The sequence below is a fragment of the Carcharodon carcharias genome, chromosome 21 (genome assembly GCF_017639515.1).
Source record: "Carcharodon carcharias isolate sCarCar2 chromosome 21, sCarCar2.pri, whole genome shotgun sequence".
NCBI lineage: Eukaryota > Metazoa > Chordata > Chondrichthyes > Lamniformes > Lamnidae > Carcharodon > Carcharodon carcharias.
Genome location: NC_054487.1, coordinates 63562447 through 63587413, shown reverse-complemented (window position 1 = coordinate 63587413; position 24967 = coordinate 63562447). Strand labels below are relative to the sequence as shown.

The 24967-nt window shown below is 46.2% G+C and overlaps 1 protein-coding gene across 1 annotated transcript in view; it reads right to left on the bottom strand.

The window, feature by feature from the left end:
- Window positions 1-24967, bottom strand: part of ptprq (protein tyrosine phosphatase receptor type Q) — a 226504-nt gene that overhangs the window by 129633 nt on the left and 71904 nt on the right. The window contains exons 21-26 of the mRNA XM_041215661.1: window positions 14513-14685; window positions 10515-10577; window positions 8776-9322; window positions 8117-8278; window positions 7840-8019; window positions 6225-6332 (exon numbers count right to left, since the gene is read on the bottom strand). Coding sequence (XP_041071595.1) covers window positions 6225-6332; window positions 7840-8019; window positions 8117-8278; window positions 8776-9322; window positions 10515-10577; window positions 14513-14685 — 1233 coding nt within the window. The remainder of the gene's footprint in view (window positions 1-6224; window positions 6333-7839; window positions 8020-8116; window positions 8279-8775; window positions 9323-10514; window positions 10578-14512; window positions 14686-24967) is intronic.

The window sequence follows — 24967 nt, the reverse complement described above, 5'->3', positions numbered from 1 at the left end:
GACTGGCTGAACAACTAGAACAGAAATGTCTGAAACATCTTGGGCAGCGGGAGTGGGAGGGTGGCAGCAGGACTGTTATGACCGCCGGGTCCAATGGCGACCCGGCAGCCTGTTTAAAAGTGCTCCTGCAGCCTTGCAGAGGCTGTCAAACATGGCCAGCAGAAGGGATCCCCAGAGCGCTGCTGGTGAGCAGGCCAGGCAGGAGGGTAGGGCAGGGGTGCACACTGCCCCCTCACTTCTCAGACGATTGCCTTGCTGCCCTCCTCATGGCAGGAGCTCCTCATTCCCAGGGATGGGAGGAGGAGGCCCCTCCCCACATGACCAAATGTGCCTGGGAGGAGGTGGCAGAGGTGGTGAGCTCCTGCGATGTGGTGCAACGCACCTGGATCCAGTGCCACAAGCGCTTCAATGACCTTCTGCGCTCTAGAAGGGTGAGTACCATGTTGGCATTGGTCACTTAACTCAGCAGGTAGGCTTTCCCCCCCGCCAACTCTTAGTGCAGTTACTGCATTGAATCATTGACAGCATGTGTCTTTCGCTGGGTGGGCCAGCAGATATTGGCCATGCCAAGGTCCCTCTGAGAGGGTGGTGATGAGAGGATTTCAGCATGTGGTACAGTGACACCCACATTACTGTTTTGGGGGCAACCTGGAACATCTGCACCTAGGCGCAGTGCTGGAACTGCAAAACATGTCAAAGTCAGGGTGATGACATGCTGGGAGGGGAGCTTCCAGGTGGCAGGGCACCGATCCATCTGCTGCCCTTTGCATTCCATGTGCTTGTGCCTCCTTGCTTTGCAAAGTTGGACCATGTGGTGCCAAATGTGATGTAGGCTGCATTTGACCAAGATGGGGGGACAGGCCTGTCATCTTTGTGTGCGTGTGCAGCAGCTGTGGGGTGAAGAGGCACTGGAGCCCTGCAATGTTCCACTCTGGTTGAGGTGGGATGACAGAGAAGAGATTCCAGGTACAAGTTGCACTAATCAATGCTCTTTTCTCCTTTTCAGGAGAATAATGCTCATACTGCCGCCGAGCGGTTGAGGGCTGGCGGAGGGCCGGCCCAGTTGGCCATCATTACCAGGTTGGAGCAGGAGGCCCTCAATCTGGAGAGGCGCCATGCGCCCAGGTCCACCGGGCAGGTATGTTAGCCCAGGACTGATGTCACCATTAGTGTCCCAGCAGCCATGCAGGGGGCAGGGCCCGCTCGCAGACGCGTAAAATGATGCGGGATGACATCGGGCGGAACCCCCAACGTCACTGTGCCCCATGTAAATTTTCATTGACAGGATCATTAAAACAATTAGAGGACCTGCCCATCCAACCTTAAGGTTGGCGGGCAGGCCATGAGCCCTGATGGGCAATAGAAAAAACATGAAACCTCATCCACCGGTGGGATGAGGTTTCATGTAGGCAGCACTTAGCCTTAGGAAGATGTGAGCTCTTTAGTGCGCATGCGCAAAAGAGCACACTCTCGCATTTGGGGAATCCACCCCCTCTCCCCCCGCCCGCACAGCAAGCACGTAGTGCTTCCCACCAGACGTCATGCCTTAATTGGCCTGCCCACATAAAATGGAGGCGGGGCCTGCATCTCCTGCAGGGATTGGCTCCCCGCCCACCGGAGATTGGGTTGGGCCCACCCACCTGGTAGGCAGAAAATTCTGCCCATTGTCTCCATGTTAACTGATCAAATGTCCTTGTTCTTCCTTTCAGTATCAGCGGATCAGGGCCAGAAGGAGGAAGCACAGGGACCCCCTTTTCACATCTGAGGGTCTTGAAGTCTCTAAACCACCAGCGACACACCATCTCTGCCAGGCAGGCACCAGCGCAGATACTTGCACCTTGGTAGGAATTAGATCATCGGCTAGTGTTCCGGGGCACAGCAGTGAGGGCACTTCACAGTCGCTGGAGGATCTGGCGGAGACAGAGAGTGCTCATGGCGCCCACAGTTGGAGGGCTGCAGGAGACCAGGCACATGTTCAGTCGGTGGCTGATGATGTGCCTCTGGAGTCGTCCATAAGGCAGCAAATGCTGGAAGTCCAGCAGGGTGTGCAGGATGATCTGGCGGAGATACATGAGGCTATACTTGGCTTGGTCTCCATGGTGGAGGACTCCACGTGGCCCACGCCAATGTAATCAACCTCCATGGAGAGAGTGCGACTCTCATGGAAAGGCTCCTCCAGGACACCAATTAAGGCTTCCAGGGGATGCTCTCACACCAGCTGGACCTCACATCGGTATTGACCTCAGCTGGTCAGTGCCGGTGTGGGAGATGGTCTGGGAACCAAGTTTCCCAGCATGGAGCCCATCCATCTACGGTGAGCAGGAAGGTCCAAAGCAACCTCACGTCAGCGCAGCAGCTGCCTGTTGTCTCTGCGGGCTCCTCTCAGGGGAGTCTGGATGAGGGCAGCAGCTCCTCCGCCCCTCTGCCAGTGACCGTTGCATCCAACGAGGCTGCAGAGACTGGGGAGATGCTAGCTGTGCCACAGCACTGGCTCCACGGGCCAGAGGACGGCCTCCAAGGTCATTGAGGCCAACAGGACAGCAGAGTGAGCAGGCTGTCTCAGATGCCAGTGCCAGCGAGGGGACAGCACGTAGACGTAGCACCTGAAAGCATAAGTTTAAGGCACCTATGAGGTCATGATTAGTTGGTGTGGTGTTTAACACCTTTGTTATTTTGTTTCCTTAAGTTCATTTTGTTACATCATTAAATTTAGAGGCACCATGGCTGAGGGTGCCTCTTTTCTTCTTCAGTTGAATGGTTATCCATGATGTTATGAGTGATTTGTGTCACATTGAGCGTTATTGACAAGGCCCTTAGTTAATGTTCCTATCTAGGCAGATTTAGCACTCAGGTATTGAGTAAGCAACCTGCAGCACAGGCTTTTGTTGGAGGCCCATCTGTGGTGTTCTAGCTGAAGATTCGTTGGATTAAAGCCCCCCTGCCTCCCTGGAGTCTACCCCCTCAGCATTTCCCTGTGCGTACTCATCCTTGGACTCTGCTGGACTCATCATGTGCACCCACAGTAACTGCGTCCATATCTTCTTCGTCCACAGCATATCCCTTTTCCAGCACAAGATTGTGGAGAGCGCAGCATGCAACCACTATCAGCGACACATAATCTGGGTGTAATGGAATGTGCCCCCTGAATGGTCCAGGCATCGGAAGCGCATCTTGAGAAGACCGTTGGTCCCTTGTGGAGGCATGGCTCCTATTGTACCGCTGCTCAGCCTCTGTTCTTGAATGGCAGAGAGGCGTCATGAGGCACCTTCTGAAGGGATAACCCTTGTCACATAGCAGCCATCCACCCAGCCGCGCTGGAGCACTGAAGAGCCCTGGCACCTGGGGGTGTAGACGTCTTGGGAGCTGCCTGGGTACCTTGCACAGATTTAAAGAATCTACATCCTATGATCACACACACTATCTGCACGTTCATGAAGTGGAAGCCCTTCCTGTTGAAGGAGGCACTGGGCTCACCTGCTGGTGCCTTGATGGCCACATGTGTACAGTCTATTGTACCCTGGATGCGGGGGAAGCCAGCAATGGCTGCGAAGCCTCTGGCTCGCTGTGTCTGGCTGGCCTGGTCCCAGCAGTAGAGGATGAACATCAATGCACGCCTGAATAGCGCGTCTGTCACCTGCTTCACACAAGTGTGGACAGCTGATTGCGTGACACTGCAAAGATCACCTACCGACCCATGGAAACAGCCAGAGGCATAGAGGTTGAGGGCAGCTGTGACCTTTAGAGCCACTGGCATGGGATGTCCACCCACACAGTTAGCAGAGATCTCAGGGCCTATCATCTGACAGATAGAGTTGACTGTCTCCCTTGAGAGACGGAGCCTCCTTCAGCACTGCACCTCAGACATATTGAGGTAGCTGCTTCGCCGCCTGTATACCCTGGCAGCAGGATAGTGGCATCTTCTGCGGCCCCTTCCGCCTTGGCCCTGCGCCCCTTGTGCCTGCTTCTCTCCTCCCAAAGGTGGCTCCCCTGGAGACTGAATGTGCACTCCTGGCCTCCACCCCCTTCTGGGCCTCCCTTCATCCTCAGAGGAGGTGCCTCCAGTGGAGAGCACAACTCCCATTCCCAGGCTAAGGGAAGGCTTCCTGAAACCTGCAGGCCCCAAGAAGGATCTTCACTGTAGAGTGCTGATCTGAAGGTTGTGAATGCATATCAAGCAGCTGGTATGAGTTTTGAAGTATTTCTACTTACACAGGCAAGTATCAGTAACTTTCCAAATTGAATCTCTGACTGAGAACATTCACGACCCCACTGACCCCTCTTATCCTGCCCGTGGATGAGGTTTATACCATGGTGTCCTACTCGACTGCCCGTTGCGCCCGTGCGATGACCTGAAGATCGCACGGGCCCCGAAAAATCACCATCAATTGGTGCCTCAAGTGGCTCGTTAATTAATGGCGGGCGCGCATCGGAGATCATCATGTATCCATCCACCGAAATATCGTGATGGCACACGGTGATGTCGGGATGTTCACCCGATGTCACCACATGTTGTTTTACGTGTCGGCATGCGGGGCCCACCCCTGCACGCCAACAGGAAAATTCTGCCCCTTATGTTGCTCAATTATGTTAAATGAGCTATATGAATTCGGGTTGTTGTTGTTCAAATGATTACGCCATTTCTCCAATGTTTCCACTGGTGTTTCACCAAAATTAATGTGGGAGTTCAGAAGAATTCCTGTGGGAATTCCAAGCATGGAATTTTAACCGCTGGAAGGGAAACATTGTGTATATGTAATCATACATGTGGGGCTTACTCCCCATCAGAAGGATTAAAGTTGCAGTCACACATTGGACGGAATGGCTTCCCCAACAACTACAGCCACCGGTAGACGTTATGGTGGGCGAGGGTGGACAATCCCGCAGGAACGTGAAAATCGGTTTCCCGACAGCGGCATTTGATGAAGGAAACTTGCAGTCTCAACCCTCGTGGCAGGATCATGGCATGTCGCCAATTCTGCCACAATTCATCAGGAAGCCCTTTTGCATCACATTGACAAGATTCAAATTAACCCCCAACTGGAAATCCACATCCCCCCCTCCCCCAAAATCCCCCTCCCCTCCCCGCACACCTGCCGGCATGAAATCACATCGGTCCAGAACATGTCCAAACCAACGTGGTGTGCACTTGTTGGGACTTAGCTGGATGGAGGCTTGGAACGCTCTTGGATGCTGGACAAGATGGAGGACTCTGAAGCTAGTGGTTTCCTGAGCACCATGTTGTCCATCAATTAGGTATACCATCGCTCGGTTGGACTCTTCAAGGTGAGCGGCAGCATGAGGTATCATGAGGCGGTGATGGTCTTTGTGTTGTGGGGGAAAGAAGATGGGGGGGAGAGAGAGGAAAAGGTGGGGGTGGGTGCGGAGGCCTAGAGGGGGGCAGTGGACGTTGTAGGTAGTAAGTGGGGGAAAGAATGAAAAGTTGTGGGGTTGAACTGGACCACAGTTCAGAGTGGGATAAAGATGCAGCTCTCCGGGAGCCTTTTAAATATGATGCCTGGATCTGACGGTGGGGCGTGCGACTTCCTGCCTGCCCCACTGCTAACAAGGCAGGAAAACACCCAGGTGCATAATTAATGAGCCCAGCATTGCATGATTCAGTGCAATTCCCCACTGGGCTCTGCGGAGGAAAGTGCTGCTGCTTCCTGTCCCCGCCACCTGACTCAGGCCTGGAGCGAAAATCCCAGCCATAGTAAACCCAGGTACTGCTGGCAACAACCAATATTGCTGCTATTGGTGGTACGCTGGCAGCTATAGAATAAATGTGCCATCATTTTATATTGTATTTACCAGTTTTCTTACCAGGGAAAATATCTCGTGGGTAAGACAAGTAAATTTTTTAAAATAATGCTTAGATACCTTTGCTGAGTCAGTCAATGCCATCAGCGAGGCCATACCAATTGTCTCAACATTCGCAGGCTAGGAAATGTTCTCAAAATTGATTAGTATCTGATCAATCCCTGCTGTAAATATGCACGTACAGACATCAGGTATGCCAAGTTTGAGTGCTGGGGTCGATAATATTAATGGCCTCTCATCACTCATCCTCCTGGCTCACACGTGAACAATGGCCAAATGGGTGAGGTAATGAAAAAGGCGAAAGAAAGGTTTAGACAAAGTTATGGTAATGAGAGAATCAAGTAAATAATATAATAATGGGAATGACTGGAAAGCCAGGATTTGATTCATTTTAAAACGTTTCTTACCATCCTCAAGCGTTCGCACAAAAATATCATCCTTTTCAGAGACTGAACTTTCACCTACAGAGGTAGATGCTGTTACCCTCATTTTATAATCTGTAAACTTTTTTAAACCTACGAATGTAAACAGAAATACATGAAGTTTCTGGATCTGTGTAATAGCAGTTAAATTGATTGCAGCAAATAGAGTGAGATGCTGGAGCACACAGATTGAAACCATTCTCATGCAGTCCTCAAAATTGTAGTTCAACTCCTGGTGTGAGACTAGTAGCTGTACAGTGTTAAGTACAGCAGGTAAGACAGGGTCACACTTGAGTCATACACTCCATACATGAGAATGCTTTCACACTTGCATCCTTGCACAGAAATCTGCTGCATGAATAATGTTTCTTTTAATGTTAGGAGGCAGCAGGAAGCAGTGTCACCTTTCTCATAACATTCAAAAAGACTATAGGCCCTTATTTTCCAGGGCCCTGTGTTGTCAGCAGGATTTTGGTGCAAGACAATCATTGACCATCATAAATTTATGGAAGACCGCAATAAATGCATGGAAGCAACTCCTAACTTTATTTAAATAAGGGTTTAATGAACTAATGCCACATAGTTTTGCTTTTTCACTCTCCAGTTATCTGGATCAGGGATGAACATTCCCTTAGAAATAAAGTTTACCACAGCATGAAGCTTCAAATTCTCACACCCTACCAAGCCACCCCAGGGGATAACCTGAAGTGTACACATGTATCAGGGAAATGACAACTGCTATGTGGCAAGGGACAATGCCTTCATTATTTTTTCCTGTAGGAGGAATTAGCTGAACTGTCCACACAGATTTCAGCACAGAAAACACAAAGGCATTTTGGATTTTCATTTCAATTGCATAGGCTTCATGAAGAGAAAAGTTCAGGCAATTTCTGACTATGAGAAACACCATCACATTCATTAGTGAGAATTATCCAAGATGTGTGCACATTCTATGAAAGAGCAAATGCTGGATGAATGGCAGCCATCGCTCCCGACCCTACAGAGAAACACTCTAATAGAATAGAAAGGTCTTGTGTTGGATACTCCAATATTTGTTTCATATTCTTTGGCTGTCACCACCCCAGCAAAAACATATACAATGCGGTTTGAGCACAACAAAAGCCTGCATGTAAAAGGGCAATGGGTGTGCACAATGTTTGAAACAGTACCTCCCAGAGGTTTGTGCTATGCTTCATGCCCCTCCCAAGAAACATGTGCTACAGTGATGATCACACTCATATTTGCCTTGCTCCCAAGAGCAGAATATGTCTTTCCCACTTTCATCTAGGTTTGATGGAAATCTGGACACAGACCACCCTCCATGCAACTGATTTTTACTGGAGGGTGACAGACAGCCCAAATTAGACCACCTCCCTTTAGTGCTGACTCCAGATTTGAGCTTTCAAAATACTGAGCCAAGGATCTTTAAGTACAGTCTCATTAGAGGTGTTTTCCAACCAGGTATTTTGCCTTTTACAGTTATTTTCATATTCATCTTTAATCAATAACTTCACAAATAGGTTTAATTAGTTCTAAAAAAAAAAGTAGCATGGTGCTCAGCTTTACAATTAAGTTACAAGTGTTTACTCATTTAAAATACCTGTTAGAGTAATATTGTTGCTTGTCACAATCCCTTGAAATGCCTCATTTGTGCCCTCCTCTGCAGCATAGATAGTGTAATGAGTTATTATGCCATTAGGGAAAGCAGGTGGGTCCCATAACATCAGTATAGATGTAGAAGTGATATTTTTATAGGTTACATTCTGCACTGAACCTGGCACTAAAAACACCAAAGTAAAATGTTTAGTTAACTTTGAAGAATCTGAGACATCACCTTAATTTCTAAAACAAACATCATGGTTCCTTTAATAACGTACCATATTGCCGCGTCTTCAAGGAAATATTAGTTGGTGGTCCTTGTCCAACAATAGTGAATGCTGACACTCTGATAATGTAATCAGTATAAGGTACAAGTTCTTTTACAACATATGACAGCTGTTCAGATGTAGGGTCAATGACCTGGAGAGTGCTTTCATTCTCTGCGTAAGGTAGAAAAAGAAAAACTTCCTCTAACAATTTTCACATTAGTAAAGTTCATAGATATGTTGGCAGAAAACAAAATAATCCACTAAGAAGAAAGTAGGAAAGAAGCAACAAGGAGCCAAGAGACAGAAGCACAGTAATAATTATTATTCACAAAAGCTAGCATGGTTTAAAAAGTTTTTAAGATTCCTCATATTTGTTGAGCAGGACTGATTGACTTTAAATAGAAAAAGAATGAAGTACAAATTTGAGCTTGCTACAAACAATAAAAAATTATTGTAAAAAAATATTTGTATTCTATAAACCTAGTATAATGTTGTTAGAAACTTCTGTTTTTTTCAAAAGAAGAAATGTTGCTTTTGCTGTCAAAACATACATTCTTTAGAAAATGTTTTGTGACTCTAAAGCACAAGTGTGTATACTAATTACATCACCATGTCACTGGGTCATCACCAGCTGTTGCGACTACATACTGGAGTTGTGACCTACTTACCTACAGTGATATTTTGAAGGCCATTAGCCAGAAGCCTCCATAAAGGAGGAAATGGTGAAGAACTTGGAGCCAGGGAAATCCCACCTGCCTTGACAACTGTAGTAACTGATCTTTTATACAACACTGATATCGGCTTGAGAGACATGCTGATTGTAGGATGAGATTCAAAGGGCCCCAAGGAACCAGGGGCTGTTTGTTTAGTAAATGATTCGGTGAAGCCAGGAGCAGCTATTGAGTTTATTGTTAAAGGCAGTGATGTTTTAGAATAAATTTTTGCATGTGATGTTAGTTGATCAGGCACAGATACAGCCAAGCTTTTTTCATCAATAGTAGGAATCTCAGGCAGTTCTGAACTAACAGTGCTAAGTGCTTCAACTGGTGAAAAAGTTGGTGAAGTCATTGCAGGCTCTAAAGATGATGATTCAGAAAACAGCTCAGCAGAGCCTTCATCCAAGTCTGTAAAAATTGCATCAGTTTCTGAAGTCAATGTAGTGGTTTCTGTAACCAACATACCAGGTTTTACTGGCTCAGTGGAGATTTCAATTTCCTGGAACAAAAAAATCATCCCATCAATATATTTTTCAATAATTCAGATATTTCAAGAGAGTCAATTTAAATATTGCATTCTATTGCCTGTTCATTACTGTAATCAGGATATTAGTTTCAATGTCACCATCAATATTAAGTTTAGCTCCTTCAACTTGCCCAATATATCATTATTTTGATTATCAAATTGTACCTGCAACTGTGATTTTATTTGTCTTTTGTTGATGAATCTATTTAAAAAGCAGATATGGGAAACAGTTCCCAGCAAGAGAAATGACAAAAGGGGGTAGATCCAAGGCGATCACTGAGAGTTAAGTACTCTCTCCCTACTTTAACCTCTCACACCCCTTGCTGTTCTCAGGCACATGGGGTGTTAAAGTCAGAGTTTTAGTTTCTATGGTTATTATTTATTTTGCTTGCTCAGTCTCATTACTTTACATTATTTAACATTAAATGCTTTTTGCTATGGTTTGAGGCCTCTAGCTGAGGTGATATCTGTCACAGATGCAAAAAACAGCGCCTGCAGGATTCACAACATAAGCCTAACAGCTAAAGCACTGCATGAACTGAAAGTAGCCAAGACAGCCACACAAAAGATAGGGAAATACCATGAAAATTAACATTGGGTCAACTTATGTCAAGAAATCCAAACTGCCCATGACAACGGAAATCTATGAGCTATGTATGAAGGGATCAAGAGGGCGCTTAGCCCTCCCATTATCGAAGTTGCTCTCCTGAAGTCGGCAGATGGTGAAGTACTCACTGACAGAAGTAAACAGATGTCCTGCTGGGCTGAACGCTACTGTAAGCTGTACTCCTGTGAGTCAGACATCTCCCTGTCCTCGCTTGACGTTCTCCCGCAGCTTCCTTTCATGGTTGAGTAAGATGAAGAACCCTCAACACTTGAACTCAAGAAAGCCAAAGACCGCCTGGCGAACACAAGGGCACCCAGCAAGGATGGAATCCGAGCTGAACCGCTCAAATAAGGAAAGTCCTATCTCCTTTAAGGTTCTCTTTCTCTGTTCAAAGGTAGGCTCTGTTCCACAGAAAATGCATGATGCCAATCACACACTATGAAAAGGCAAAGGCAACAGCGGAGAATGCAACAACTACAACAGCATCTCACTTCTTAGTGTCACGGGGAAGACCTTTGCTAGGGTCTTACTTAAACTCTACTTTCAGACCAAGTGTACCTTGAAGTACTGTGCAGTTTCCATGCCAGCAGATCTACTGTGGACATGATCTCCATACAGCAGCTACAAAAGACATTTAGGGACGTTTAGGGAATAGGGTATATTCGTTTACCTTACTTTCGTAGATCTCATTAAGGCATTCATCAGTCAACAGAGCAGGGCTCTACAAGATTTTGGCAAAAATTGCCTGCCAACAAAGCTCCTCAGGCTCATTCACTCCTTCCATGACAACAAGCGCTGCACTGTACAGTTTGATGGTTCTACTTCCGACAGTTTCAGAATGAAGAATGGAGTGAAACAGGACTGTTTCCTTGCCCCAGTCTGTTCAATATCTTCTTCTCCATGCTTCTGACCTTCACCTTCACTGCAGATATGGAAGGAGTCTGCTTGCATACTAGGTCAGAGAGCAAACTCTGCAATCTATCAAGACTTAAAGTGAAGACCAAAACACATCATGTCCTGTTCAAAGAACTCCTCTACGCTAACGATGCTGCACTAGTCGCCCAGATAACAACTCAGCTACAAAGACTTATGGGCTATCTCTCCCATTCCTGTAACATGGTCATGAAAGAAGGTATTGCACCTCTGCCCCGATCACACTAAATAACATCCCACTGGAAGTAGTTAGCAAATTCTACTACCTTGAGTCCATGGTGACAGACAAGATGTCCCTTCATGCAGAGCTCTATCCACACATACTGAAAGCAGCTACCACTTCTGGCTGACCCGTGAAATGTGCATAGGATAACATCAAGCTGAACCTCAGGACCAAGCTGGTGGTTTATAAAACCTGTGTCCTCAGTACCTTGCTGTTATGGCTGTAAAACATGGATGACTTACAGCTACCAGGAAAAGCAGCTCAATAATTCTCATCTTTGTCATCTGCAACACATTATGGGTATATCCTGGCAGGACAAAATCACGAGTACGGCAGTACTCTCGAAGGCAGAACTCCCAGGAGTGTTGGCACCAATCAAACAGAAGTGGCTATGGTTGACCGAGCATGTCCACAGGATGGAGGAGAGTCACACACCCAGGACCTTCTGTACGGAGAGGTAGCTGCAGCCAGTGCGGTGCTCAAGGCTCTGCTTCAAGGATGCTTTCAAGAGTGACACGAGGGCCCTAAGCAGCGACCATTGCACTTTGGAGTCACTAGCTGCAAAAGAGGGAAACGGCGACACTGCCTGTGGGCTGGTGTGCGCTACCATGAAGACCAGTGACTACAGCAGCTTGGCAACAGGTACCAATGCCAAAAACAACAACACACAATGTCACCTGGCAGCTCCACGTGCGACATATGTGGCAGAACCTGCTTCTCAAGGACTGGCCTTTACAGCCATCAGCAAAGGTGCACCAAATACCCCACTTAAATAGATTGTTTTCTGCATGTCCATAGAAGGAATGATGTCAACTCATGCACCTTCCCAAAATCAACAGCAACTTTTAGCAACAAACAGCAACAAAGCGTTTAAAGTACAAAAACTGTCCCAAAATAGTCACTGATCCAAAGAAAGATGTATTAGGAGAGGTGACACAAAATTTCTCAAACAAGTGGGTTTTGAGATGGGAGAATCTTAAAGGGGAACAGGTGGAGAGGCAGAGAGCTTTACTAGGGGATTTAGAGCACGGGGCTTTAGTAACTGAACGTATCGTTGACAATAGTGATGAGAGGTGGGGATGCACTGAAGATCCGAGTTAGTGGAGCACGGAGTTCGGGCGGTGGGGGGGAGGTTGCTGATGGTGGTATTCAGAGGGTTGTATGGCTAAAGAGCTTACAGTGTTAGGGAGCAATAAGGCCATGAAGAGATTTAAACATGTGGTTGAGGAGCACTGGGAGCCAATGCAGGTCAGTGAGGACAGGGGTGATGGCAGTCTGTGAGGAATAGGATATGTCATCAGATATTGCAAATAGGGGAACGGAAAGCCAGCCAAGAAAGCATTGGAACAGACAGGTTTGTAGGTGACAAAGAATTGTTGAGAACAGCAGAGACAGAGGAGGAGGTGAACAATATTATGGAGATGGAAGTAAGCAATCTTTGCAAAGGAGAATATATAGGGACCCTGTGACCTCTCTGTGCTAGACCTCCTGCAGTGTTCCAATGAAGATCAACACAAGCTCAAAGAACACTTCCTCTTTCAATTAGCCACTTTACAGTCTTTGTGACTCAATACTGAGTTCAACAATTTAAGACCATAATCAATGCCTCTATTTTTGCTTCTATATTCTTTGCTTGATTTGTTCCTAAACTTTTTTTCTTGCTTTTAGATAGCAGCTGTTCATTTTTCTGTCATTCGTATCTCCTCTAGACATATCTTTTGTTTCTTTACCTGTCCCATTCAAATTCCTTTTGGCCATGCAGTACCATACCTTTTGTCATTTAATCTCTCCTATCTTCCACCCTATCACAGCCTTCCCTTTTGCTCTTTTTTTGCTTACAACCAAATTAATTTTCAATTTTACCCAGCTGTGATGAAAAGTCATTGACCTGAGACATTAACTCTCTTTCTCTCTCCACAGATGCCGTATGACCTTTTGAGTATTTTCACCTTTTTCTGTGCTATAACAGAACAGAGCTGTTGGAGAGCTGCTGGAAAGGCTGCAGACATGTCAAGGAGGAATAATGTACCATGATCACAGTCAGAGAGGATGACATTTATGATTTAGTTAGGGCTGTTTCAGTGCTTGGGCAGAGATAGAAACCTGGTTGGAAATATTCAGACCGAAAGTGGGGAAAGATGGGAATGAATTTGGGAAGCAACGGTAAAGACTTTGAAAAGATAACCAAGGCTGACGATGGGTGGTTGTTTTCAGGGATAGGAAGGGTCAACAGTAGGTTATTCGAAAGTGGGATAAGTCTGAAAATAAGAACAGAACAATCTATCAATATGGAATTGCCTATTACTGGATAATTTAATATATATTTATATTCAGGTGGCAAGCATTAACTATATATAGGAGCAGTCTGAAATTGTTTGGAGGTACATGTTTGTAATGTGTAAACAATTTGTAAATAAAAGCTTATAAAGATGTGTAAAGATTAGGCTTCAGTTTTATCCTTCACTACCTGGCTTTGTGGAGTATAACATTGCCTGGCATAGTCACTACTTCCTTCAAGCATGATAAGCAAAATGAAGCTGAATGGAACAAAGGACTTTTGCTTACAAATGGTATTCTGTATATGCAAATGCTTAATGTTGGTATTTGCCCTCACTTCAATAAATGTTTGCACAATCAGCCTTTAGTGAGAGATTGAAGAACCACACATGCAAAAGACATGAATATCCAATTCAGGTAACTTGAAGTTATTACTAGAGGACACCATACATCAGCTTCCACTTCCCCGCACAGCACAGGTCCTTTTTTTTAAACAACTATATATAGGGCAGTGCAATTCAAACCCTATAAAAATCAGACATTCATACTGCTTACAATATCAGTATGACATGATCGAACCTAAGACGACTAAATATATAAATCATATTGTTCCTTTCCTTTAGTTGTCCTCCTTCCTGGTGGTACATATCTGCTTTCACTCTGTCTACAGTATTTCTAACTTCGACCACTTTTTTGACGTTTTCTCCTTTGAACTGTCCCATCCAATCCACTTTCCCATGCTTACCATTCATAATCTTTTCTAAAATTGAATTTTCCTATTGTAGTCATCTTTCTTACATCATATCTTAATCTTAAATTCCAATTATAGTTCACTGTTGCCAAGGTATTCGCTGACTCTGCTCTAATCTACCATCTTCTGGTTATTATTTTTAATCAGGCCCAATAGCAACCCTGTTCTTTGACCAATTCTTCTACGTAACAATTAATCCACATTTGGCTCCCTACATGTGAATGAAGATAACAGGAAATATGACAAAAATATCAATCACATTAGGAAACACTTCTACTATATGTGTAAAACTTGACTAATAATAAAGTGGCTATTAACTGGCATGTTATGAAAGTTTACAATGCCCAAGTTAAATAAAATGAAACAGCATACCTGGTGGTTTTCTGTCAGGATGATATTTTGTATAGATGTTTGGGACTCCTTTAGAAAGACAGTGATTTGATACTGGATTATAATTCCATTTGGTTGACGAGGCTTTCCCCATTCAAATCTTGCAGATTTAGCTTCAACTTCTGTTGCTTTTAAATCAAATACTTCTCCTGGAACTAAAAAGATTAACACTTCCAAAGTAAACTTGCTTCTGTTTTGTAAATTAACTACTTTATCAGGACACTTTTGGTAAAACACAGGTGAAAAATTGAGCCACAATTCTCAAAAGAAAGTAAGTTTAAAAATCTATACCACATTTTTATTTTATTCCTGTTCTGCGCTACAGCTATTACGTTTCAATTTGAATAATCTATAGTAAATTTGATTAAGCTATGGGATATGGTGCTTTGACAGAGTGGAAGGCTCTGGATGCAGAGCCTTAATTCTCAACACAAATTTTAGATTTTGGTCAAACTATAAGCAGATCTGACAAATAGAGGACAGGTGCTGTTACTTAGCTGAAATAAACGTGAGCCATCTCAGGAATCTCCTGTGTACCCCAAGCAAATAGGTCAAAAGCATCACTGGCAAATTGGGAACAGGTCACTTACCTATCCTCCAAGATGCAAATTATGTGTAATGTAGGAAGATTTAAAAATTGAGAATAAGTCCGAAAATAGACTGGTATGGTCCCCCAATGGCTCTAAGCCATATAAACCAAAAAGTTTGAGGTTTAATGCCCAGCCTGCAATCAGTCAGCTGATCTCGAGTGCAATAATTTAACTCAGTGCATTGGCTAGCAAGATAAAGTCTGCTAAGATTCATGATCCCTGTTGAAAAATGTGAGTAGAAAACAGAATCTGCTGTGGTCTCCTTTGTGGTTGAATATCGTCCTGACAATTGCTACCCTTTAAAAATGGCCACTTTAGCAAAGTAATGGATGGCTGCCAGCAACCACATCCCAGCAACAGTCAGGAGAGGACAAGGTGCAGATGAGAAATGAAAATGGGTGGAAAGGAAAATGATTGCTATCCTATGAACCAAAGATCGGTCTAACATAGTTCTCGTTGATTTTGCACTACTTCTGCTGAAGTCCCAGTTGACTTGCGCTGTGATATTGAGCCTGTGGAAATTCAGGCCATCATGGCAGGAACTTTAGGATGGGTGAACGCACAGATTTGAGCGAGATCCTGAAGAAGTGCGAAGCTGTCAGGATGGCAGCTTCTAGCTGCCTACTTCCACATTTAACTGCAGTGCATTAGGCTAAATGTATACAACCTCGTCAGGAGAGGCGAGCTATCAATTTCAATATATTAATCACTCAATTACAGTGATACTAACGAGGTTTTTGCAATTTAACTTTGTCCCCATGGGTTTCCCAGACTTCCTGGAAATTGCCAGTGAAAACAAGATGAGAAAGTGACAATTGAGGCAGGAACTGAAGCCACAATAGGGAAATAGATCAATAAGTGCTCAGTACTCAAAGCTGTTCATACTTGCTTGCGTGAAAAGATTTGTTCATAATATTAATGTTGACATGTTACTTTATGCACTTTGGAGTTTTAAAGGTCTGATCTACACTTTCAGATCAGCATGGATGCCGCATATGCTGTGTTATTTTGGGCCTCAGTTGAGGACCGAGGTGATAACCAGCAGCAGCAGCAGAAACAGCATGAGTAGTGGCAATGACAAGAGCAGCTTGAGCATCATGAACTTCAGCAAAAACAGCCTGTTGCTCACAGGTCTGCAGCTCCACAGGAGAGACAGTATCAGCAGAGAGGTGCACTTCACAGAAGGCCATACCCAGCACACAGGATTTACGGATAGAGTTAAGCTTCATTGACGTGTCAGAACACCAGTGGCTTAGGAAGTTCAGGGTGTCATATCAGCTGGTGGTAGACTTTTTTAACCTGCTGCAACAAGACCTACCAACTGGACCTGCTGGCCACACTCTGCAATGGCTGCCAAAGTCACCAGAACTCCCAATTTATTTGCCTTGGGGTTCTTCCAGGTCTCTGCTGGATCATTTGTAAGATCGCACAGTTGGCTGCCCACAAATACACAAGACAGGTGACTATGATGGCTTTTATATCAGGTCTGGCAAGTATGTTAACTTCACATGCAAAGATGCCCGTCAGAATTATTGGGCACTTGGGTTTGCAGCTTTAACTAGCTTCTCACAATTGTGGGGCATCATCCAACTGCACACATGTGGCATTCAAGGCACCCCCCGATCACCCAGGCGTGTTTGTCAACTGCAAGGGCTTCCTCTCCATCAAAGTGCAGCTGGTATGCAAGCACAAAAAGATCTTTAAACTTTTGAGTGCAAGGTTCCAGGATAGCTACCGTGATACGTCTGACCTGCAGTAATCCACTCTCCCAAATCACTTTACAGACTGATGGAATCCAAGTTGATGAACTTTACAATAATGAGAGCATGAGGTTTTAAGTTCGGGGCATGTTGCTTGGGGCAAGGTGGGGATTGCATAACCGTGCGGGGATTGTGGAAGCCACTGACAGACTTGCCACACTTATTTCCAGGTTTCCCACACTCTATCAAAATCCCCACGCCATCCATCACTTCACTCGCAGTGCATCTCAAACTAAAAGTCAAGCCTGATGGTTCCCACCACCCGATCAAACATCTTCAGATAAACCGTTTAAACCATGTTTCCTGTGGAAGTAATTAGAAAACAGCATTTATTTCTGTCCTGTTAATCAGGAGATATCCTTGTCAATAAGTTAGTTCTTTAGTTTTTTTCTGTTACCTCTATCAGTTACTGCCATCTAATGGTAGCAGGTTAATAATGTTTATAGCTTTACAATAGCATATAGGAAAATCCTAGAACAAAGCCTGAACATTACTTTCTGTATGACATGCTGCAAATTAATAGTGAATGAGATGGAAAGAAAAATTGTCAAGAAAAAAATGCAGAGTTAGGTTCACATGGCTTGACTGTCCATTTACATATTAAGTAGCATCCTTTCATTGGGGAGAATTTTCTCCCCGTCAGGGGGGTTGGGCAGGAGTGGACGTGGGCGAGTGCACAGCCAATTGCCACCCGCAATTGGCTGGGCGCTGCCATTTTGCATGGCGGGCCAATTAAGGCCCGCCCAGCATGACGCGCACCCAGGAGTGCTGAGCGCTGCCTGTGCAGGCGGGGGGAGCAGGCTGAATCGGGGCCTGCGCATGCGTGCAAAAGAGCGCAGAAATCTACCTGAGGCACAGAGCTGCCTCTGGGAGATTAGTTTGATTTTTAAAAATTTTAATACAAGATAAAAAAACTTTAAGACATATCCCCTCATATAAAAGTGTCACATGAGCTGGGACACATCAATGAATTTTAATTAAAAAATGTATTTAATTTATAAACCCTTCATGAAATCTCATCCCGCCTGTGGATGAGGTTCCATGATAAATGCAAAGGCCGCCTGGGCTCTTCGCCTGCCCGCCAACCTTAAGGTTGGACGGGCAGCTCAGTTAATTATTTTAATTAGTTTCTAAATGGCCTTAATAGGCCTTTGACAGTTTGGCGGGTGCGCAGCCGACTCCACTGTGCACCCACCAAACTGAGGATCTGAATGAACGCGCGGTGACATCATTTCATGCGTTGGCGAGTGGGGCCTGTCTCCGCTGGCCGACCCGAAGGTCCTGGCCATTGTTTCAGATGGATCCTTTGGCAGAACTTGTAGATATTTCAGATGAACAGATTTTTGGAAGAGCAAGGGAAAGCACAGAAAAATTAACAGAATGAGCTGTGAAGTATTATGGACCTTAAGGAACAGCACTTAATTTTTCTGCCAGACACTTGACAGCCCCTTGCTTTAATAATGATTCTAACAACTTCAGACCTTAACCACAGCTCCCATTTTATCTCATTTTCAGGGGATGTCAGGAAGAAGGGAGTTTGTGCTAGGGGTGGGTACCCCTGTTGGAACATTTTGATGGCAGGCACAGTCTGCACTAGTGTTAAACTGAAGCAGTCTGTGCCCATATGCAACAACACCTGAACCACATTCAGGCTTGGGCTGATAAGTGGCAAATAACATTCACCCCACACTAGTGCCAGGTATTGACCATCTCCAACAAGGGGGAATCTAACCATCTCCCTGTAAATCTCCACAACAGAAGTTGTAGAAAGGCTTTCAGTTCTGGCTCAAAGTGTGTTAACAAGCCGGGTTTGAAACATTGAAAACACTGGGTAAACTGGGACCATATGCCATCAACATCGCTGAATACTCCACTAGCAATGTCCTGGGGGTTACCATTGACCAGAATTTGAACTGGACCAGCCACATAAATACTGTGGCTACAAGAGCAGGTCAGAGGCTTGGAATTCTGTGGAGAGTAACTCACCACCTGACTCCTCAAAGCCTGTCCACCATCTACCAGGCACAAGTCAGGAGTGTGATGGAATACTCTCCACTAGCCTGGATGAGTGCAGCTCCAACAACCTTCAAGAAGCTTGACACCAACCAGAATAAAGCAGCCTGCTTGATTTCCACCCCACCCACAACCTTCAACATCCACTCCCTCCACCACCGCACACAGTGGTAGCAGAGTGTACCACCTACAAGATGCACTGCAGCAACTCACCAAAGCTCCTTTGACAGCACCTTCCAAATCCACAAACTATACCACCAAGAAAGGCAAGAGCAGCAAATGCATGGGAACAGCATCAACTGCAAGACCCCTTCAAGCCACATATCATCCTGATCTGGAACTATATTGCGTTCCTTCAGTGTCGCTGGGTCAGAATCCTGGGGATTTTTTTATTCATTCACAGAATGTGGGCTTCACTGGCTGGGCCAGCATTTATTGCCCAATCCTGGTTGCCCTTGAGAAGGTGGTAGTGAGCTGCCTTCTTGAACCGCTGCAGTCCAGGTGGTGTAAGTGCTGTTAGGAAGGGAGTTCCAGGATGTTGACCCAGCGACAGTGAAGGAACAGCGATATATTTCCAAGTCAGGTTGGTGAGTGACTTGGAGGGTAACTTCCAGGTGGTGGTGTGCCCATCTATCTGCTCCCTTGTCCTTCTAGATGGTAGTGGTCGTGGGTTTGGGAGGTGCTGTCAAAGGAACCTTGGTGAATTCCTGCAGTGCATCTTGTAGATGGTACATACTGCTACTACTGTGCATCGGTGATGGACGGTGTGAATGTTTGTGGATGTGGTGCCAATCAAGTGAGCTGCTTTGCCCTGGACGGTGTCAAGCTTCTTCAGTATTGTGGGAGCAGCACTCATCCAGGCAAATGGGGAGTATTCCATCACACTCCTGGCCTGGGCCTTGTAGATGGTGTACAGGCTTTGGGGAGGCAGGATGTGAGTTAATCATCGCAGGTTTCCCAGCCTCTGGCCTGCTCTTGTAGTCACAGTATTTGTATGGCTAGTCCAGTTCAGTTTCTGGTCAATGATAACCCCCAGAATGTTGATTGGGGGAGGGATTCAGTGATGGTAATGCCATTGAACCTCAACTCCTTCACTAACAGCACTGTGGGTGTCCCTAGACCAGATGGACTGCAGCGTTTCAAGGAGGCAGCTCACCACCACCTTCTCAAGAGCAGTTAGGGATGAGCGTGCCAATGTCCCATGAAGAATAAAAAATAAAACTCCTTTTTCTTTCTACGAGGCCCCTAGGCCACTGGAACCTGCTGCACTTTGCCAATTTCTCATCTTCCTTTTCCACCAAGCTATTTCTCTATGCCTTCAATTATTCACACACTCTCTATACTTCATATGTCTTTAATTGCTCTCAGTATGCCTCTATTGTCTCATGTTTTTAATCACATCATTTAACAGTCTCCCATTTTCCCATAATACTCATTTTATTTTTTTCTTGCGTGCAATTGTGTTTCTTTCCCCACCCCTTGTCAGAGTCACGTTTCTATTATAGTTAACATAGTTGTAATTGCCACCTAAACCCCATTGATTAAGATTTATTATGGCAATGTCATTGAATAGCATTTTTGCATTAATATATCTACTGCTGACATCTAACAACACATATTCTTCCATCGTTATTATAATGGCATGAGAATATTATAACATGCTTCCTATCCAAAAGAATTTATGGAGAACTATAAAAATTACAAATGCAGACTTATCATGATAAAGGAAACAGGTAAATAGTGAGCATGTCTGAAAATAACACTTAGACCAACATTTACTTACGTCATGCAATAGGCAGGAAATTGTTTCCATGGGCGGAATCATCTGTGCCCACTGGCGTCAGGCACGCTTGACGGCATGAGCGGACAATATGGTGAGAAGGCCAAAAATCAAGTTTCACGACGTCGTGAAACCAGTTTGCAATTGTCCGCTCAGCTCGTTGATGGCGAGCCGCGTTCCCAGCCATCAGACATCGGAAACCTCATTGTAATACATCAGATATCATTATAAGGCCAGCCTGCTGGCACACTCCCCTCCCCACCCCACTGGATTGTCCGCCCATATCAATGGGAAAGCATGCCCGTACAGAACGCATCTTGACAAGTGTGATGTTCAGAGGTTGGGGCTTACTGCCAGGACCTTGCTCATATTGCAGACATCCAAGCAGCAGAAGATGCTGGAGCCCGACAGCAACAACACACTAGAGGCACGTCCATTATCATGCTGGGTGGATTCGCATGGACATGTCTCTGCTGCGAAGCAGCTCATGGAAGTTGTAAAGTCACTGTTGATGCTCACAATGGATGATGGTTGAGGTGGGTGGGAGAGGAAGGTTTAGGATCAACTGGGAAAGGAAGAGCTGTGTTGGGGGCGGGGGGAGTGGGGGGGTGGATATTAAGGTGTTGTGGAGGTGAATGAAGTTATTGGGGTGGGGGTGGTGAGGTTGACAGGGGGAGAATGAAGGTGTCAGAGGGTGAGGTTGGAGGTACGGGGGAAGGAAGGGGTAACGGGGGAGGTGGTAACTGGAGAGGTAGGTTTAAGTGTGGGGGGTGGAAGGTGTAAGTGAAAGAGTTTGGGGGGGGGGGAGGAGTGCAGGGGGGAGTGATATAATGGTGGAGGAAGGTGTCAGGGGAGGGAGTCCAGGGGAGGAAGGAGTGCGCAGAGGGGAGGGAGTCCAGGGGGAGGAAGGAGTGCAAAGAGGGGAGGGAGTTGGGGAAAGAAGGAATCGGGAAGGGGAAAGGAGTAAAGCTAGAGGAAGAAGAAGTGTCTGAGGTAGTCAGGAAGGGGCAGGGACTAAGGGAGGATGGGGGGGAGGGGCAGGGGGGGAGCCGAATGGGGGAAATGTCCAGAGCGGGTATGTCCAGGTATATCCAGGTGAACATGCAAGGGAGGGATCTGATGAGTCCATGACTGCCTCCTGGGGGGCGAACTGAGGGTGGGCGTGGTATGAGGGAATGGTGAGAATGACCGAGTGCAAAGTGAGGCAGTAGAGTGGGAGGCTGAGGGTCCGACTGTAGCAGAAGGGACGGCGAGGGTGGTTGGTGGGGATTTGGAGGGAGACACGGACCCTGGGGGTGGAAAGGAGGAGGACAGGGAGGTGAATGTGGATGGGAGTGGGATTTTCAGGAAGGAAGGGAATGTGCACGTTCACCTGGACATCCTCGAAGGAAAGGGTTTGTGGCTGGTGGGGAGGTGGAAGATGATGCCGGGGGGTCAACTGTGAAGCGGGATGGGAAATGGGTGACTCGGGGAAAGTAAAGGACAGGGGAGTGAAAGTAAAACAAAATTAGTAGCATGCTGTCCAAATCAAAACTGAAATGAGAGTTGTGGTGGGTGAGATCAGGTGCTGCATGGGAGTGTGATCAGTGGGTGAAGAGAAATGCAGGTAATTTCAGATGGACAACTGAAAGCGAACCCCAGAAAGCAGCATTGAAAATGCTCAGGGCATTGAGATGAGTGTGATACGGGAAGGATCCATGTGCGTGGGAGAATGCTTGCATGAAGCTCTGAAAGGCCCTGTCACACACACACTTCTCCCTCCAGAATCACCCATTGGTCAACTGCTCCCTCTGCAGTGATAGAGGATGAGGTTTAGGGGCTCACAGGCAAAGGAGACTCGGAGGGAGCAGTCAGCCTCTGAGATTCCAGAGTGGATGACCCAGGGGTGCCCAGCTGCCGCTCCTCCTCCCTTCGGGTGCCCAAGGGCCCCGGCCTGACTCCTTGCGGGAAGGGAGCACCTGGAGGGACGTCGAGGTGCCCCGTTTCCCTCTCATGTTCCCACTATAGGAATTCACCCATAGCTCCCACGGTGGAGTGCAGGTCTGCGCACATCCCCACATTCTGCTAGGCCAAGGTCTCTTTGGCATCCACCATCCTCCCCATTATACTTCCATACACACACATGTGGGCATCATTTCATCAGAGAGCAGGCGGACGCAGTCCTCTGACTTGCATGCCATGCTGTTGAGGGCTTCCAACAGCTCTGCGTGATGTTTCCCCGCCTTCCACTGACTCTCCAGGGTGGGTTGGGAAGGCCAGATTCAGGGGCTCGTCATCTGACTCAGACCTCAGACTGCCGGGGAGCTCAGCTGAACCCTCTCCCTCCTTCTGCGAACAAGTTTCCATACGGTGACCACCAGATTGTGGACCTGAGCCTGCTCTAGATCTAGGTCCCACCAAGGTGGGTGTCTCTGTGCTGGTGGAGGGTGTGGGTAAGCACAGTGATGGCTCTTCTAGGCTGCTTATTTCCAGCTCTTCAAAAGAGGAGGTGTATTCTTGGCTGGAGGTGAGGATATGGATGGAGCTGAGGGCCTGTCTGGCTGTGGGTGTCAGTTGCTTGGCAGAGTTCCCTGTGAACCGAAGTAAAGATAATTAGTTAAAAGCAAAATACTGCGGATACTGGAAATCTGAAACAAAAACAAAAATTGCTGGAAAATCTTAGCAGGTCTAACAGTGTCTGTGATGAAAAAAAAATTAACATTTCGAGTCTGTATGACTTCTTCAGAGCTTCTGCTTCTTCTTCAGATAATTAGTACATGGCAGCAGAGTCAAAATCAGGAGAGAGAGCACTCTCAGTTGTGCTGAGAGAGGGATGATGTGGTGCAGAATCCTCAGGAAGGTGTTCGCCACCGACCTCACCATCACCCCAGGCAGGGTCACCAGTCAGCACAATAGCACACCCCTCAAAGTGAGTGAGGGGCCTAATGTGGGCCACTCAACCCCCTGCCTGGGATCTCCCAGCTGATGTGAGCAGGCTTCTCATGCATGGAAATAGATGGAGAGAGTGTGAGCAGGACACATGGCACTGCATGAAATGTCTGTGTGGCGAGCGGAGAAATGGACAGGATGAGGATGTGAGCTCCAGAGGATATGAGCCTGATGGAGATGGGAGAGTGTGTGAGAGAGTTAGTGGTGTTGCCCCTTGAGGTGTGAGATTCCTGTGAATGTGTGATGAGTTTGCATGTTGAGAGTGATGACTTCTATGGTTCTAAGAGTGAGTTACCTTGGTGGAGCTGATGAGACTATTCATCCTGTAGCGGCACTGGGTGGATGTCTTCTTTTGCAGAGCATTGACGCTGACCAATGCCTCCCATGCTGGATTGGTGATGCTGCTGCACCTCCTGCGCTCAGAGTGGGGGGGGAGGGGACATCACGGCAGGCCTACACGATGTCCAAAAAGCACTCAAAGGACATGTCACTAAACCTGGGGGCTGCAGTCTTTTTGCCCTTCATGTTTTCCATGCAGCAGTCATTGGCTGGAAATACTGAGAGGTGAGCATGCGGCTGGACTTTAAATATGGTGCCCAGCATGACGAAGTAGCGAGGTGATGGCATGGTGGGCGAATGACAGCCCAGCCACCATGGAAATGGCGTGTTTCTTTGGAAATCATAATTAATGTGGCGGGTTTGGGACGATACAGGGAAAAGCCATCATTGCGGCTGACAGGTAAAACGTCGTTTTACCCGCCCGCTACTGCATTTAGTGCAAATCTGGGCCAATTCCACCCCATGTGTTCAGATTTAGTTACAATATAAAGCACAAAATTTAGAAAACCTTATGATTGACTAGCAGCCTGTATTTTACATTATAATGATTTTGTGTACTGAGTTGTTTCTGAAAGGATCTTGGGGACAGTTTTGACCAAGTACTTTTGGTGCCAAAGAGGTAAAGAGTTGACCAAGGGTGGACTTAAACTGCAACGTCAGTTTAGTCCATATGTTGCACAAGACACCATCTTACTAAAGGAGATGAAACCAATGGCAATAACAGCTGCCCAGAGGATCGTTAAAGGCTGACTGACAGTTAATTTGCTGTCAGTGCTCATTAAACAGCCTGCACCGCATTCTGTTGAATAACCCTTCAATTAATCTCTCCTAACAGCAACCAGTCAACAGGAGTAAACAAGTCATTGGCGAGAATTCTGAGTGCTACTTAAATTTATATCATCTTTTACTGTCCACTTCCTAATAGAATCGAAGACTTTCTGGGACATTCTGTCAAGGCTTCAAAAACTCTCTATCAACATTTATTCTGGAAATTCTCTGAGAACTCACCTAAAAAGAGTGAGTGCTG